At 27.5% G+C, this 15,045-nt stretch overlaps 1 protein-coding gene across 5 annotated transcripts in view; it reads right to left on the minus strand.

Moving 5' to 3' along the window:
• Nucleotides 1-4,825: 4,825 nt before the first annotated feature.
• The window catches only part of LOC105832775 (complexin), a 174,850-nt gene continuing 164,630 nt past the window's right edge, over nt 4,826-15,045 (minus strand). For all 5 annotated transcript variants that reach the window (XM_036284678.1, XM_036284675.1, XM_036284681.1 and 2 more), the window contains 2 exons: nt 9,655-9,784; nt 4,826-8,912 (listed from right to left, as the gene is read on the minus strand). In XM_036284678.1, coding sequence (XP_036140571.1) covers nt 8,839-8,912; nt 9,655-9,784 — 204 coding nt within the window. In that variant the 3' untranslated portion in view covers nt 4,826-8,838. The remainder of the gene's footprint in view (nt 8,913-9,654; nt 9,785-15,045) is intronic.

Genomic DNA, 15,045 nt, shown 5'->3' on the forward strand with positions numbered 1-15,045 from the left:
TATGGCGAACCTGTCTACCTCTTGCTAAAAGAGTTAAATTATTGGGTGTCAATGCTTTTAGTTATAATCCGCTTTTAATTGTAGATTAAAGTTTGTTCCGGAGAACATTCCTGGTCCTTTAAGTGTGTCGCCATATTTTTTTGTGCAAGTGAGAGCATTAATCCTAGCATTTGAAACTCTATAACATTGAAATATCTTTAATACATTATTAGACAAATTTGATAATTATTAATTATAATTAAATAAATCATTGCTTAATTTATTGGATTTAATTAATTTCATATGTTTTTGAATAAACTGCGAAACAATTGAATATTACTAAAGTTCTAACGATTACAAAGAAAAAGAATATAAGAAATGATTGTAAAAAGTTATGCATATGTATTTTACATTTACAAAATTCTTATAAATTTTGGTATATCGGGAAATGTTAATGCTTCCTCCTGCACAGATCTTAATTTGTGAATATATTTGACTTACACACCTACAACAGATAAATACTGCGTATATTGAAAATTATACGAGAAAATGTATGCATATATATCTTCGGTAAATCGATTTATATTGAGTAATTGACTTCGAGTATAACATCGCTTTGGATATAATCTGAACGGCGGGGTACATCGCAAGGATGTTCGAAGAGTACAGCAACGGTGTTTTTTATCAATGTCCTAATTAAAAACTCATAACTACGAAACTATAGTAAACGCGAGAAAATAAATTAAATATTGTATAAAAAGTTTGCAAATAAAAAGAGGATGTATAAATATGAAGAAGACGTATGACATCTGTTTATATAATATTTGTAGGTTAGTAAAAATTGTAAGTCTGAAAAGTGTTTTGAAAAAAAAAGGGAGTTTTTTCACAATACACATAATATTATCAGTTTGTTAATTTGAATGAAAATAAGAATCACTGAATCTTTTTGTTTGCAGTTATGAGAGTTAATCAGGATGATTAAACACACAAGATGATTTACAGGAAAGAGCATAAATTTTGGCCAAGACCGGATCTTCGAAAATGACCTCGTCGTTCATTTATCTTTCTAACTTTGATAACAAAATATATATGTATTTATTTGTGTGTGTGTGTATTTATATATATATTTTCTTCTTTGATTATATTAATTCATATCCTAAAATTAAGCAATTGACAATAAATATTTAAAGTAAATTTTATAACATAGTTGTAAACAAATGTTGTTCTATAATTAATATATATTATTAATTATGTAACAATATAATACTCTATTATAATAATTCTATAATAATAGAAAATAAATACTTACAATAACTATTATTATTAGTGTAAATATATATTTAAATAATATCAATGTCACTAATATTACGAAAATAGAAAATACAAATATACGATTAACGATAGAATAATTAATCAAATGCAATTAAATTACAATATATAATTGCTATTGTTTATGTCGTATGTTTTATACAATAGACTTTAGATCCTTATATACTTCTCATAATCTTTTTCGAATGAGTAAAATGTATGTCAGAAATCATCTATGAATGAAGCGCATGATTCAACTCCTTTGAAATAGTGTTAGAGAGGTTTCGATATTGATTACGCCGTTCGGGATTAATTGTGGAACGAATTACCCGTTACTGGGTAATTTTCGAAGATCTTCAGCCAGACAGACAGTTATATGAGAGCAATAAGCTGCGCGACGAAGAAGATCAGCCAGCCAGCGACATTGATAAAGAAGACACGGCAAGCGGAGTAGAAATTTGACATGCACATCAATAGATAGATGAAAGATTACACATCGAGTACACTTTAAAAACGTATTGCAGAAAAATAATTTTTCGTTCCTTTCGCGTCCTAGACATATTAATCGATCGTTTTCTAGATTCTCGTACGTGAATCGTTGGAGGTTTGGTTATCGGTCGAGATCATTTCTTTTCTGCGTAACTTCATAAAAAAACGCAAAGACAATCGTAGTGGCAAATGTTACAGGCACGGGATGTTTGGTCAAAATAATGGTTCAAATTGATACATCGAAGTAGAATATTAAATCGAGAAGAATGTTGCAATTAACATGTTACTTAACTACTTTCGCAAACTATAGCAACGTAATATTTTTTCCACATATTGTATCCTGAAAGCGGCAGAAACGGATTTACACATGATATAAGAATATTATATATGTTTATAAGTTATATTCTTATATCGTGAAATGTCTTATTTGAAATTTTTTACTTAGGTTTAACAGGTTTAAAGTCCCTTTTAATATATTAATTTGAACCATTATCCTTTTTAAATGTTGTGTATATAGATATAGAACGTTTAATAAAATAAAAGTGACATAGTAAAGATTTAATCTACGATTATGTAAGACAAAAAAATATATAGGGAAAATGTGATTAATTCTATAATCCCATATACGTAGCTAATTTTCTCGTATGTAAAGATTTAAACAAATCTTTACTTCGTACACAAAATTATATATTAGCATTTAATACAAATAAATTAATTTTATATAAATAAACAATTCCAAATAGCACATGTTACTTCATACGTTTCATACACGTTTTCTAAATGTTTCATAAATAAAATGTATATAAAACCATCTGCTATTTAGGATTGTATATAATAAATATATTATTATTAAACAAATTATATTAATTAATTAATTAAAAAAATATTAACTACAGCAAAACAATAACTATATAAAAAAAGTTTTGAGTATATATAGGAATATATTTCTATAAAAAATGTGATTTAATTTCAAAATCTAATTAATTTCAATAATCATAAACCATGTATGACACAATTACTCGACATTATCTTCCAAATCACAAATTTAATTTCTCTAAAAGCAATTAATTTACTTTTGTATCTAATTTAAGTTTTTTCTCAATTATTTCTCACGATTAAAACACGATCTTAAAAATCTCCAATCAAAATTTCAGAAGACATTTTAACTTACAAAAATCCTCATCCATCTCCTAAGCAAGATCGAAAGGAGACCGAGGATAAGTCAAATGCTAAAAAGAAAAGTTTTGGGTTTATTTTTCGTGAGCAAACAGCTGCAGAGTCGCATCGGATGGTGGAGTTTCTTGCTCTGAAAACCGAGAAACAGAGAGAGGAAAAGAGAGAGAGAGAGAGAGAGAGAGAGAGAGAAAGAGAGAGAGAAAGAGAGAGAGAGAGAGAAGGGGGGGTAGGAAGAAGAAGAAGGAGAAAGAAACAGAAGATAGCAGAGAAAGAAAGAGTCGAGCTCGGAAGGACAGAACTGAAAAGAAGAAGAAAAAAAAAGACAGCACGTTGTCAGCGATTTTTGCAGAACTTTCGGTCATAGCCGAACTTAGCGAACTTTAGAAATGGTTTCGCTCTTTCTGAATTGCGGCGAAAGTTCGCGATTTTTTTTTTACGATGAAAGCACGGAATAAATACGACCAGCGAAACGCTCTATTTGGGTTCACTGAATATTGCTATTTGTTTGATGATAATAATTAATTCTTGGACAATGATAACTTTTGGGATAAAAAATTAATTGTATTTCTCTAATTTTTTTGAATAGAAACAAAAAAATGTATATTATCTAATAATACAATTTATAAATATATAATAAATATAATTAAATTTATTATGTTTATTTTTACTATTTTATTGTTGTCTTTTATTTTTATACTTAAATTTGTTTTATTAATTTTGCAAGAACAAAGCATTTAGAGAGTATAATAAAATAAAAATTTTCTCAAATACATAAAATTTATTTTATTTCAATATAGGTTTTAAGGAATTTTGCTGTATGTAACTGCTAAGCGTATTCTTGCATATAATTTTGACAAAATTACGTATAACAATTTGCAAGGTGCTTGCAAAATGTGCACAATTACTAATTTATCTTTTCGATATTATTGCGAAAATAATTGCAAAAAGTTTACCGAGCAGTGAAATAAATGCTAAAGATATATGCAAAAAAATAACAATAGAGATTAATTAAATAACATTTTATATAATACAGATAAAAAGCATTATAAATATTAATTACAAAATAAGCATAAAATAAAAAAACAAAGTATAAAAAATAGTAAACTATAATAAGTAAAAAAAAAAAATACTAAAAGACAAGTAAAAAGTATGAAAAAATAGCATAATTTAAAAATTCTGAAAAACCAGAATTTTTTGATGATAGAAAGGAAAAAGGTAGTTGTGTATATTAATTGTAATATTAACAATAGTAAAAGACAAAGTAAAAAATAATAAAGTGAAAGATAGAAAGTGAACAGATTTGGAGAGTTAATAAAATTTCTATAATAATTTAATGCTTATTTAACTATAAACCGATAGAATAATGTCAAATTGATCCGCAATTACTTTTCCATGTGCTCTATAACTAACTTTGTTGTTAAACTTCAGTCTTTCAAGCTTTGAAATCTAAAATATAGTTTGTTTAAATAATTAACTAAAAAACTTTTTTAATTTTAAATCACATGTCATAAAAATTTATTACAAAATTCATCTATCAAAGACAGAAAATTAGAAAAATATTTGTAGAATTAATCAATAAATAAAAATGATTAAAAAAGAATACGTTTATAGATATTATAATATTTATCATTAGATCATTTTGATCTCAACCTTAGCGGTAAAACCAATTTTTCAATTTGTTATTTATCGTTTACAAATTGAGAATATTATATTATTAATTAATTCTATCATTACCCTGCCATTCGTGCGTGCGAGAATCAAAAAAATAGTAAGAAGTATATGAATTTAACATATCCAAATAAAAAAATTCATTTTGTTTTTCTGTTTTTCGTACAAAATAATCCTGTACAATAAGCATTTCTTTTTTCTTTTTACTTTTTATTTTTGCTTTTATTCTTTAGGGTATATTAATCCTTGTACAAGTAGATGTGTTATTATAGATAATTTAAGAAAGTAGACATAAAATATCGTATAAAAACCAAATTAGTTAAATTTAAATTTAAATTGGAATTTTGTTACTTGAATAAGTAATGCAATAAAAATGTAAAAATATAATTTTAAAAAATCTTAAAAGTGTAGCAACATATAAGTGTAAAATTAAACCTTTTTATATAAAAATTTTATTAAATATCTTAATAATCAAATTTATTCGTGGTTAAGTCATATCTTCTGTGTGTGTTTCCTGAGTTTAAAATATTGATATAATATCAAACATCTCATTATTTTGTGTTCTTAAATTAGAAATCTTATTTAATGTTTGAACGAATGGCAGAGAACTAGCAATTATCATTATATTCACATTCCGTCGTGATTTTATCGCATTAAGTACAAATTTCTTAATAATCATAGTAGCGTTACTAATAACGATAACAGTAATAATAAGAACTCTTTCATCACCGTCTTCTCTCTCTTCTCTCTTCAGTGTATTAAAGTAGTCATCGAACAAACTCTCATATATTAACTACAAATAACTCAACTACAGTTATTATTTTTTCCACTATCCGAAAAATCTTTTCTAAAAACTTAACGCGCTAACATACGTTTCTTTTTTTGCTTCTTTCATCTTTTTTTACTTATGTTTATATATATCAACATAATTTTATATATACATATACATATATACACACATACATATATATATATATATATACATATATATAAATTTTATTGTTTGTAACGCGAGCGAGAGAAGTTAAATATCCCGCCCTGCACCTTGCGTTTTCGAGCACGTGATATTTCAAGTGTATCTATCTCGAGAGCCGTATGCTGCGCGACCAGATAGCGCGGTATTACGTATAATTATTGTAAGTTAACTTTTACTTCTAAACAAAGAAATTAACGTTCAACTACAAAACATCAATTGCTAGCAAAAAAATTAAAATGTATTGATTAACAAAACAATGAGAAAAGTTTTTGTTAGCAAATATTGTACTATCATCTTCATTCTATTATCACAACTATTTCCGTCAATTTTGCACATTTTCTTTTGCCCGTAGATCGGATTAGTGGATTTAAATCACTTATAATTTATTATCAATGAGTTGTGAAACGTACTTAAACGTACTAGGCGCTTGAATATATCTGTCTTTGATATGTTTGTTGCACATCTTATCTATTCAATCCATTATTTCACTTGTGTAAATCGTGAAAAAATAATATGTAATGTGTTGTGAGGCTGTTGTGAGTATAACAATAGTATATCTAAAAAATGTGTATTGCGTGTATGTGTAATAGTAGATATAAATTCTGACATTAGCCACAAATAGTGAAAATCAATATAATCGCATAGAGATATAAGTTGATTAACAAATTAGTTGATGACAGAATTAGTTAATTCTTTTAAGAGTGTTGCTCCTTGGTTTTTATCAATAGTCTCTCTCTCAAATGTTCATTCGATCTTTTATGTTCTTTTTCATAATTAAAAAAATTTTAATTTTATATTTTTTCATATATATACAATTAATTATATATTAGAATGTTTTGTATTTCGGACCAATTTTTAGTTAAAATATTAAATTTTATTATACAATATTGCAATTTGCCTTTTTACGTCATAATTAAAGAAATTTACGTGGCAACCCATTTTTCAGTTAAAACAGCAATAATTATTATTTAAAATTATTATTTAAAAAAGAAAGCTTTATGATAGGTAAAAGGACAGCAATTGAAACAAAGATTATCAGACTATGAGTGCAGCAATATGAAACACAGTACAGCTTTTGTATGACATATTCGTTGGAGCTGTTAATTGACCATCTAATAGGGAAGTTTCGAGGTCCGTATTAGAATATTCAACTGCTTCCGAAGTTTCCCATTTGATAGTCGACGTATCTGACCAACTTATACATAGATCGCAGCAATATAATTACACAGCAAGAAGCCAATCACCTCCTGCTACGTATCCTTTATTCTCGGAAAAATAAGCGGCTAATTGATCACTGCATGAGTCACGCTTGTTACTTCCTGGGTAACTATATAGAAGCCGTAACCATACAGCGAATGTAAGATCATAAAAGTGATATTACGGTCATCGTAGACCGTTTACTAGATAGTTTATATAGTTGTCGGATGCGAAACTTAAAAGATTTCAACAATTGAAAAAAAGAAGAGCTCTGCGAACGTTCGAAAAATTATCTGCCAGAGGAATATTGCAGGATACCTATACTATACCCCTATCCGAGAATCAATTAACATGTTTGAAACATTCGTTATAGTACACGATCTTCAGAGATACAGAATAACTAGATATTCCATAAAATATCTAGATGAACAAATCATTAATACTGGTGATGATTAAAGAGTGAATCTTTAGTTACAGTTCCTGTAATGATCAATAGCAGATTTTCAAATCACCAAATTGCGCCAAAAATTCTCCATATTACTATAGAATACCTAGACGAACTATAAATAGAAAATAACTCAGTACCCACAGTTGGATACTTCACTCGTCATACCAGATAATTGATTTGTTATAAACTATGCTACATCTAAACACATTCTACAGAACACCTAATTATCCTATATAAAACAACATCACTTCACACTTCGTTTTAACTGCAACAATTACATAAAAAAATCACACTCTGGTCGAGTCAGCATTCTCTCTCTTTCTCTTTTTGTCTTCATCGTCGTTTACATCGTTTCTACCCCCTGAATTTTCCCTTCACGAACACCATCGACGATCGACAATATTTCAGTCATCTCTCCTTTTTGGGTTTTTTTTAAATATTTTCTCGTTTTGTCGTATTGTTTGCTTCCGAATTAAATGGGATTAGATTTTTGAATTCTTAATTCTTCTCCGCGACATTTAATTACGCGATCTTTAAGATAATTATTGGTGTCAATTTTTTTTTTGGTGATTAACTTTATTTCTCTTCAACGTCGTCAATGTCTGGATCTCTTCGTTTTGCGCGAAAGAAAGAACATCGGGATATCCGTCGAGAATTTCTTTCAAATTCATGGATTCTGAACTGAAGTTTATATCTGCTTAGCGTAGAAGTCGAGAAAATTGATCTCAGTATTTTCTCAACAAGCATCTTTCAATCTTTTATTTTGTTGATATATTTTGTTCTGTGATATTTTTTCTACTTACTGTAAATTTAACAGCATGTGCTTTGCTGTTTAACTAATACTTTTGTTGAAATATTTATAATAAATATTTCTTTAAAGTTTATTATTATATTTCTTAGTGGATGATTTCTTTTACTGGTATTATTGATAAATTATCAGCATTAATATTACATTTTGTTAATTTTAAAAAAATCTTGTTTATAGATTTAAATCTGTTTTTACATTTTAGCTGCATATGTTTAGTTGAAAGTTTTTCTTTCTAGTATTATCAGATTTTAATAAAAAGTTATATCTTCTTCAGCTCCTTTTTCCTAATTTCTTCTAGCTTGTATAAATATATTATTTTCAATATTTCACATTATTCAAGCCTTCTGGTCAAATTTGTTTAGCATTTCTCGGCATAAAAGGTAGTTCTTCGTTTATTTCTAACTTCAAGTCTCATGCGGGATAAAATCCTCGACGGGATCTTTTCAATTTCCGAAGTTCTATCCAAATGTATGACGGCAATGAAAAATTCTTTAGGAATCCTTTGAAAATCCTTGGGATATCTTCTGGCTCATTCTCGTCGTTCATTTTGCTTTAAGCAACGATCGACCAATCGACTTGTTGAAATGAATCCCCGATTGATCGACACGACGATGGCGTTCCAATGTTGGTAACTCCACGTATCAGTTTTCCTCTTTCTCGTTGCTTTGTTATCTCTTCCGCTACCCCTTTCTCCTCCTTTGCTCCTTTGGGCAGCAGGGCGGACGCAAGTCCGACAACGACGTGTGATGTCATCGTCATCTTTCTCACGAGCCGCGCGATGCAATAGGCTCATTGGAGGCTGCACTTACTTTCAATTTGCGATTTAATCTCGTTCACTTGCGTTTCTATCGTATTTCTCAGTTCTGAAACAATCAAAATGGAAATGTGTTCAATGAAATGTTAATGATAAAATCCCGAACAAAAGAATAATAGTAAGAGAAAAATGTAATTACGCAGAAAGTTCAAGTTATTGCAAATTTTAATTTGCACTTGCGTAGTCTTATGACTTGTTGAATATAAAAAGAATTAAATTATAAAATCGTTGCTACAAAGTATATATACAAATAAAATTAGAACACATTAAATAATGTACTTTCCCAGCTATGTAAATGTCACTATTCATTTTGCTTTGTTAAGTAAAACAAAATTCATTTTTTATTTACTGTCAATAAGTCTTATAATTAGAAATAATTCCTAAGAATATATATAATTTCTAAAATTTAATGAAGATACAATCTTTTCATGTGAGCTATATGTAATGTGCAATATGATAAACATCAATTATCGACACATATATGTATGAATACAAATATAATCAGATTAGTAGATGTTTCTGAATTCCTCTAGTGTTGCCGTGAGTTTAAAGTAATTTCCCTAAGGATTTAGTTTGTTCTTTAAGGTACTACTATACAATAACACAAATATAATTTAACGTTCTCTCATAAATACTAATGCAGAAACTATTTTAGTTGTAACATTAGATTTGTGTTTGCAAAATTAGAATACTTCAAGTTTTTCTTTTAAATTAAGTATCGTATTCTATCAATTTGATTTAAACCATGTTAAATATGTATGTACATTGATAATATTGCGAGCATTACATACTGGTGAACTCATCTTCGTCTTCAGCTTCAGCTTCGGCCGCCAGTTCCTCCGGTGTTTTCTTCTTTCGCATCAGAGGATTAGGCTCTTCTTGTGGCATTTCCTGCACCTCCTCCTTTTTCTTTATATTATACTGTAAATCAAAGAGAAACAATATCTCATTAAGCGAAATTCAGAAACCTTCAATTTTTCTTCCCACAGCATTAAAACTTTCATTATTTGATTATTTATAAAATCTTAATTTATGCATAAGTATTTTAATTTATTATAAACATTGATTTGTTATCCTATTTTATCATTTTATTGTTGTATATTATAATTATATATGCATCATAAATTTTATAATTTTTTTATATATTATATTACATTTTTAAAAATAATTATATTTTTTGTTACAATACATATTATTTGTCATATGTAACATTTATTTTACTTTATTGTATTAATTTACATTTTAGCAAACAATTAATATCTTTCCCTTTTCTCGCCCTCCGTCTTTATCTGCTATTAAATAGAACAAGCAGCGGTGGTTCTCGCGTATACTATTGATGCTTTGTACTCTTGGTACAACAATAAGCTCGATTGCGGAGCAAGCTGGACATAACATTAATGGTACAACTGCCGTCACGTATATAGGAATATGCCTCATACACAAGTATTATCATTACCTGTGGGATACGTATACATACCGCTGGCCAAGGGCTCATTAATAATTGGTGCCTTTCAGTGAAATGATTTGTTATGCAATGGATAATAATACACACGACATCAGCGTCATGAATGCTTTTGTTTCCTCCAGATGAGTCGCTTTTAGAAAAAAAAAATCGGTTTATATCTGCATTATAATTGCAGTTCAAGAAAAGAAATAACAATTTAAAGTAATCAAATAGACGTGTGAAGTTGTCACGTCGTAATAATATCTGCTTAATATAAAAGATCTGCAATTTGTACTCATAAAATTTGAGATACATTCTAGACACATATATGTATAATAGAAACAAACAATGTCGAGTTCTTGAAGTTGGATTTTAAAACGAAAACGTTTTACGCCAAATTGAAACAAAAACGTTTTATAAAATGTTAGGTGAAAAGTTAACAAGTAGAACAACGTAAAAAAAAAAAATGTTTTGTTTTTGGTTCAAAGTTTAATTTTTTGGTACAAAGTCACAGACTGATATTAATATGTACATTTTAATTCTGAAAAAGTATTTTCAAATCTATCAAAAAAATACATACAAAATTTTGTTAATAATGTACACTAATAACTTTACATTTGACTTTGATCAAGTTTGACTGTCACTCCAGCATTTCCTTCAAAAAGAATCATTACTTATAGATTTAATTTATACGTTGGTGTATTTCTTTCAAATTGTAAATAGTGATAATTGATTCATATAAGATATGTTTTCTTTTCTCAATTTGTAACAATATTGATAGCGTGATAAAAAGCACAATTAATTTCTTTTTAGCACAATCAGTATATATTTTATTATTATACAAATAACATTCAATCAGCAACTGTTTGTTGAATAATTATATTCTTTATTGTCTTAAATATATTTAATTGTATCAATATTTTTTTATTTTATAAAAAAATTTTAGTCTTTAAAAAAATGATTAATATTTTAGTAGAGTTATAATCGTCAAAAAATGTTCTACTAACGAAAAAATAATAAAAACGTCAAGAAATATATATGAAACCTACGAAGAAAAAACCTACGATAAACCGTGCTTTTAAAATAAATAATGCAAAATTTTGTTAAGTTTAAAAAATGTTAATTCTTAATATTCTAATTAGTATTCCAATTTCTAGAATTCCAAAAGTGTCTCTAACACGCAGAAAAATTCTGTTATTTTATCATCTTAATTTTGCAATCATATGTTTTGAGAGCTCAATTTTTTTACAAATTCTCTCAATCTCTTCGAATACACGTTTTATTAAAGAGACAGATAGCGCAAGGATAAACGAGCACTGCACCTCACATGGCAGCGTCAAATCTGATGCTCTGATCCTGACGTTAATTAATGTTCCTCGATACACGCGCAACGTGTTCGCGCGCCTCTTGCTTCTACGTCTGTAGGTGTGCTTCTGTCCATTCATGTTTGAAATTATGAGAACATTATTATGCGCCGGATTACGGCTACGCGGCAATTTATCACGCGTTACATCTAGCTAGCACATACAATTACTCAAAAATAATCGGATAATTAAAAAAAAATACTTGAGAAAGATTACGGAATCAAGATAAAATAAACCTGAGGTTCAAAATAATTATAATTAAATAATTGTAAATTAAATTGATTATTAACCATAGTAATTAATTATATATAACATTATATAATACATGTTAAAAGTATAGAACGTATTATTTATAGGTAATTACATTTTCCAAAATTTTTATATTCAATGTTTATAATTAATAATTCCTTAATTCAGATTATTTGTTTTTGCATAAATAATTCTTATTTCTAAAAACTATAAATATTGCTATTGTCATATAATATTAAATTTTGTGCTTATTACGTTTAATGTATGTAATAATTAGAACTGTTTAATAATAATTAATAAATAAACAGTTGCTTAAGTGTTTTGTGCCATTTGCTTATTCTAATGATATTAGTACAGAGCAGTGCCTTCATGAAGCCCGCAGAGTGAGTCGCACTGCGGCGTTTTTGAGGCCTGCGTCCTTTCAGCGCCCTCGTTTCGATGTATTCTGCAATCTTATATAACTATACATATAAAATTATTCTTTTTCTTGCCATTATCTATTACAAGAAAGAAAGACACTTAATTAACAATATTGTAATATAAAGCGCACTATATTAAATACATAATATTTTAATATTTCGTCAAATTTTCAAAAATTGATAAGTTAGCAACTGTTCATATTTTTCTCTCTTTTTTCTCTTGTTTTCAATCTTATCATCTAATTATTATTATTATTATATCTACAAGCATTATTAGTTTGCAAAGGTGAAAGGAAAGAGATTATAGTACTCGATACTCCCTATATGCATCATAAATTTTGTCGGTGCTATAAATAGACATAAGATCTGATATGGTAGCATATTACCACGATAGGAAATTTGAAATCTGAGATCTCTATCGGGATTCAGTGTTATAGTATAGGCTTTAAAAGACGTATATCGTATTGCACCTGATCCCTGTGTCGAAAATCTACATATTAAAACTCCAATTATACTTTTTTATTAATTAAACAAAGATTTAATTAATAAATAATCTTATGCAAACGCAGCCAAAAACAAATTCTTAATTATATTCCTACTATATAAATTTCAAGACTTTATTTCTAAAATAACATATTATAATACATAATATTTACACAAGTGTTATTTACATAATAATTGCTGACATTGTATGTGCACTGAGAAAAAAATTTTCTTAATTGTAATAAATATTTATTAAAATTAAATTTATTTAAGTAAATAATGTTCAAAGTATGAAGTTTTTCTTCTTGTAACATTCTACCTGAACACGTGAGTCTCCGGTGTTCGACACAAAATAATAACTCTTAGTTTTAAAACCATCAAGCGAGCTCGGCTCCTCAAAGAAGTACGTGATAGAGGGGGTTTCAGAAACATTATGAAAAATAAATGCAGCGATAAATGCCAAAAAGTTTCGCACAAACGTGTCATACCCACAAGGTTTTTTTTATAAATAATAATTTTGTTATTTATTAATAAAAAATGTTATTTTTAGTGAAAACATCTTTTTAAAAATTTTGATAAATTGCTGCTTTCTTATTTAGTTACTGTCAAAAAATAAAATATTAAATGACGGATGAAGTTTATTACTCCCTTCAAAGTTTATTAAAAATAAAATAGTCAGTGAATAATGTTTATCAGAATAACTTTGAAATTTTCAATCACAATGTTAATAGATATTTCATAATTTTCTGAATTTTTTAAATGTTTTAAAATACGGAAAATAACGTTAAATGTGACTCACGCATGAACATCGAAACAATCGCATTCGAACAGAGGTGCAAGTTAAATACAGTAAATCAATTAACATTAAAAAAATAACTTTTTATTGATTTAATTAAATTTAGATTTGATACATTATAATATTTGTTTAAATCTAAATAAGCTTTTAAAATATTGAACTACCCATGAAAAAATGATTTAGATATAATTATATATGGCGTCATATACAATTATATATAATTATATTCAAATTTATGTAATTATATATGATTTATATATGCCAGCATATGTAATTATATATAAATTATATATAGGCCCCATATATAATTTATATATGATTTATATATAAACTCCTTTGTTTTTGTTCTTTCATATATGAAACTATATGACTTTATATGACTATATATATATGTATATCTATATATGATCACTCAACTTCAATAGATACAATCAGATATGACCAGATATTATTATATGTATACAATCTGCATAAAGCATTTGCAGTTCTTCAGATATAATCTGGCAAAAACAATGAAGTCTATATATAAAAATATATATAAATATATATAAATTATATATAGATTATATATAAATTATATATGGTGCCCATATATAATTATATATGCTGATATATATAAATCATATATAATTATACATATATAATTGTATATGACATCATATATAATTATATCTAAATCATTTTTTCATGGGATATATATGTATGATGAGTAATATATGTTTACAATATTATAACAAATATTTTTTCAAATTATAAATAATATTTAAATTATAAATGTGTGTGTATGTGATTTATTTAAATATAAAAATTATGTTCATATAAATATAATCTCTTTTACACATTTTAAGAAAACGTGTTTATAGTTATATGCAAGCACCTAATTAAAATAAAGAATTTGTTTTCTTTTCAGTAAATTTTTTTCTCAGTGATAAGCACAGTCGATCAGTGATCAATCAGTGATGCACAATGTTGCGCTGATTTCTACAAATCGATACATATAGTTCGCTCGCAACACTTTCGTCTCAGTATCATTAAATTAACAGATGCTTTGTAAATTAAATGGCCTTAATTTCATTTATAAAGCATACGCTCAGGTACTTTCGCAAGGCGGTTCCTCTGGTGAACGTCTTAAAAGGAGTCAGCCTGACTCTATTAGGAAGTCGCCATATTGAATGCAGGGACTCCCTACTAGAGTCAATTTGACCCCAGTTAAGTTCAATCTTCTTTCTTCCTAGTTTACTTCGTCGTTCTTTTCTCACCTCCGTTGTCATATTTGATGCTTCCTCTTCCTCCCTTGGAAATTACAGGACATTTTCTAGGACAAGCGTGTTCAACAGAAACGATCAATCACCTTAATTACGATATGACGGTTAATGCCGAACTTGCCACTTATAACGAAGGCCGCTCTATTTTACATTAAGTAGACT

Source organism: Monomorium pharaonis, chromosome 1 (assembly GCF_013373865.1).
Source record: "Monomorium pharaonis isolate MP-MQ-018 chromosome 1, ASM1337386v2, whole genome shotgun sequence".
NCBI lineage: Eukaryota > Metazoa > Arthropoda > Insecta > Hymenoptera > Formicidae > Monomorium > Monomorium pharaonis.